Source organism: Juglans regia, chromosome 4 (assembly GCF_001411555.2).
Source record: "Juglans regia cultivar Chandler chromosome 4, Walnut 2.0, whole genome shotgun sequence".
Taxonomy (NCBI): Eukaryota; Viridiplantae; Streptophyta; class Magnoliopsida; order Fagales; family Juglandaceae; genus Juglans; species Juglans regia.
Window position 1 is genome coordinate 27,215,827 of NC_049904.1, and position 4,022 is coordinate 27,219,848.

A 4,022-nucleotide genomic window follows, 5' to 3' on the forward strand; every position below is an offset into this window, starting at 1 on the left:
AGTTGCAGGTGAAATGGAGGAAAGAAGAAGACGCGGAGAAGAAGAAGAAGAGGGGCCAAGGGCATATTAAATCCATTTTGAAACGGCGCCGTTCCATATGTTCTTTTTTTAAGTTCCAAGAGAAAAACGATGTCGTTTCACTTATTTAAGTGAAACAGCACCGTTTTATATACATATATTTTTTTAAAAAATATATATATAAAGGGTCGGGAGGAGGGGGGGTTCTAACCCTAGCAAAAAACGACGGGTGGCATCATCTCTGATATTTTTTTTTCATAGATTAAAAAAAAACGATGCCGTTTCATGTATTGAACTGCAGACCGAACCGGCCGACGTTGGTTTCGTTAATTTCCTACCGCCGGCCGACCGGTTCTCTGCCAGTTTCAGCCTGTTCCTGAATCCAGTGATCGATCTGGCCGGTTTGTGTACAACCCTAATATATATATCTACATTCTTTCAAAAGGTATTCAATGATATCATGTTGAAATTTAAAAGGCCTCATTTTAACCTTTTTACGTGACCTATATTTGAAGTAATTGTTGGGATCACTCCATCTTAATATATTTCTCTTTATTAATAAATTATTTTATCCATTAAAAAAAAAGACATCTTTGATTCTTTACTTCAGCATGCATAAGTAGTTATTCTTTTTTCCAAAAGAATAAAAGAATAAGAAGAAAATCTTAACAAAAGCAAAGCACAAATGTTTGGCCAAAAATTCGTTGAACTCGTATGAAGGCAATCTAATTCATTGGTTCACTCGCGTCGGAACTCGGAAGAGCTTGAGTTATTTAAAGATACAACACCAAAGCTCTTGAGCAAATCCCAAACTCCTCCCTCCCCTCTCACATCTCTCTCGGAATCGTAGAACTCAATGGCGTCACAGGACAAGAAACCTTCCAAACCCTCCAGTAGCAAAGCCGGTGGCATACGCACGCTCTCCGATCTGAACCGATCGTCCGCTGACTCGGAAAACGACTCGGATGGCCCTCAGGAGTACCATACTGGTGGCGAGAAGAGGTCTTCCATCTAAAGCCTAGCTTTCATACCCTATAAATCAAGTTTTCATCTCCATTGATTGAAAATCGTACTTACAGTTCTTTTATCTGTATTAGATCTTTGATTAGCAGATTTTCCCTGTTCGAATAATTATGCTTTAATGAGCTTGATGTGTATTCTGGTTCAAAATGTTCTAATGGCCTATTTGGTGGCCCGGGATATTTCGATTTTTAAGATAATATTGATGCAGTGAAGGTAAGCGATACATATCGCTTAACTTTCAAATGAAACAATAAGAAAATTATGATTGTTTGAATTTGGGCTGTCCTTGGAACTAATAATTGTAATTATTAAAGTTCATTAAGGGCTCCATTTCCATGGTTGGCTCAACTTAGAGATGCGTGTTTGTCATCATTTAAATAGTGTTGGATTTACTATCACTATCTGTTTCTTAGTGACTAGGATTTATTCATGTGATCTTCATTTATTCGACATAGCCATCTAGCATTATTTTCTGTTGTGATCATTATATTCTGACTTTTTTTATTTTTGTTTTCATCATAACTTTCTGGCTTTCTCATTTCTGTTTCTATGTTGTTATTCATTTTGCATGCTGCTCAGTATTGGATTAGAAAATTTTGTTTTAATCCATATATTGATTATGTCATTTCTGTTTTGACAAGGCCTTGTGATGTTTGCATGTTGATTTCCTGTTGTTTGGATTTTGGAAGTTGAAGAAGCTGATTTTGCATGCTCATTTCCTACACTAATATTTATGTGACAGATCTATTTGTTCCTTTACAACATGTTGTAAGGCCCAAGCCATGCTAGCAGAAGCGCTGAGCAAGCTCAAGCATACTCTTTTGGAGGAGTCACGCGCTCAGGAGAAAGAACTTTTTCGGCTTAAGGTCGAGAAGATGGAATATGATCAGGAAAGAGAGGAGAAAAAAATTGGACAAGAGAATGAGAGACTGCGGTTGGAGGCCGAGAGACTGAGGTTGGAGGCCGAGAAACTAGAACTTACCCGAAGGGAAGCGAATGAGAGAGCAGAGAGAGACCTGTTGGAGAGAGAGGAGCGAATAATGACAGTCAATATGCTTAACTTATATGGACTACAACAGAAATATTTCGAGCAACATCAAAAGGAAATCATGGCGAGATTCTACTAATAAGAAGATAAAATAAAATGGAAACCAGCAGATATATACCTCATGAAATTTATTTGTTATTGAGGTAAAGTATAATTTTTATAATTTGTACAATTAATTGGAAGTATTTGTTTGTTTGTTTGTTTGTTTCTCTAAAATGGGCATCCCGTACTCCATTATTTATTATATTCATCCTAAATGTACTGCATGAGTTTCTACCATTAATGTTCAATTTCAATAATTAGATATTATGAAAGGCCAAAAACAGAAACCCCATAATTTAATATTCCTGATAGTAATGTCAGCGTGTCGAAATCAACAAGTGTTGCGTGAAAGAATGATGATCTCCATGTTATATAACACTCATAACAGTGCCTAAGGCCCTAAATTATTGTCAATCGTTTTGGTGATCCATTGGTAAAAGCAGGTGATAAATTACTGATAATCATTGATCTATTAGCCTAAGCCAGAGAAAAGGAGGTGTAATGCCCTTCCATATCTTTGAGATAGTCTCCAAGTGGTCAATTTTTTTTCTTTACTTTTTTTAATTACAATTGTCTTGAAAAGTTATATTAATTTTTTAAAATTTTAAAATAAAAATTATATTAAAATTTTATATTTTAACAATATATTCAATTTATAATATTTTTATTCAATTTTCTCTCATTTTTTAAAATTTCATTAAATATTTCAACTCAAATTATTTTACTATTATTTATAAATAATTTTTCTTCTCAACATTCAAAACGATAACTTAAGTCAAAGTTTTTGCTAAAAATTCAAGTGACAATATAAATTTAGTGCAAAATTTACACCATCCCATAAATTTTCGTGAAAGAGACTTTTATTAAGTATCTTTAAAGATGAATATCGTTAAAACCCCAAGGCCATCAAGACTAACTAAAGCCGTAGTTGATTGTTTGGAACTTAAAAAAATGAATAAAAGGAAAATCAAACGCTAATGTTGTATTTTTTGGAGAGTAAAATCAAATACTAATATTACTTATTATCTTAAATCTGCAGCTTTTAGTCTCATTTGCTTCTTTAAAGATCATATTTAAAATGTGGTCATATTAATATGATTACAAATATTTTATTTCTTTCTTTCTAAAAATAGATCATGTGAACAGGACTCAGTCTTGGTTTGACCGAAGTATGCTGACGACAGTATCTTGAAGTTGCATGCAAAGTTCGATCTACGTACCTATCTCAAAAATATTCATTAGGAAAAGGATAGTATGATTTACTTTAAAACGGTATTTACTTTATACTCATATATAACTTTAATTGGTGATAAAAAATAACATATATAACTTTAATTGATAAATTAATTAAATTAAAAAAAAAACCCACAAAAAACGATATTCCCCCTATTTTCTTTGTTTTCACAAGAGTGGCCAGGGAGGAGTCTAAGGCAGGTTTGCGATGATCTACTCTGTTCTGATGTAAAGCGACTCACACAACTCTCTGATCAATGATCTATTGGTTCCACCCATAAATGTCATCAAACAACTAGAGTGCAAGGCTGATGCCCAATTGAATTTGCGCGTAGACTTCAAAGTGTTATTGCGTGCGGATCTGAAGAGTTATTAATAGGGGTATAAATTTAAATCGAAAAATCGATCCGGACCGGACCGGATCCAATTTTAAATCGGTTCTGGTCCGAAACCGGTTTCTATATTATAAAAACCGGTCGGATCTGGTAATATTTATATATATAAGTTTTATACATAATATATAATTATATATTAAATTTTTATATATAATATATATAATTATATATCATATATGAAATAATTTCATATTAAAGTTTATAAATTATAACATAAAATGTTAATCTTAAATATAAACATTCGTAATTTGTTTGATCATATA

At 33.0% G+C, this 4,022-nt stretch overlaps 1 protein-coding gene across 1 annotated transcript; it reads left to right on the top strand.

The window, feature by feature from the left end:
* The first annotated feature begins 720 nt into the window (after positions 1 to 720).
* On the top strand, positions 721 to 2,378 carry LOC108981542. The gene is made up of 2 exons (XM_018952758.2): positions 721 to 1,020; positions 1,784 to 2,378. Exons 1-2 carry the CDS (start codon positions 875 to 877, stop codon positions 2,166 to 2,168), a joined length of 531 nt encoding a protein of 176 aa, XP_018808303.1. The 5' UTR covers positions 721 to 874; the 3' UTR covers positions 2,169 to 2,378.
* The last annotated feature ends 1,644 nt before the right edge of the window (positions 2,379 to 4,022 follow it).

Excerpts from the sequence above, each read along its gene's own strand:
- LOC108981542 (XM_018952758.2), top strand. The coding sequence starts at position 875 with ATGGCGTCACAGGACAAGAAACCTTCCAAACCCTCCAGTAGCAAAGCC. Across the intron at positions 1,021-1,783 it reads CATACTGGTGGCGAGAAGAG|ATCTATTTGTTCCTTTACAA; the intron begins GTCTTCCATCTA and ends TTTATGTGACAG.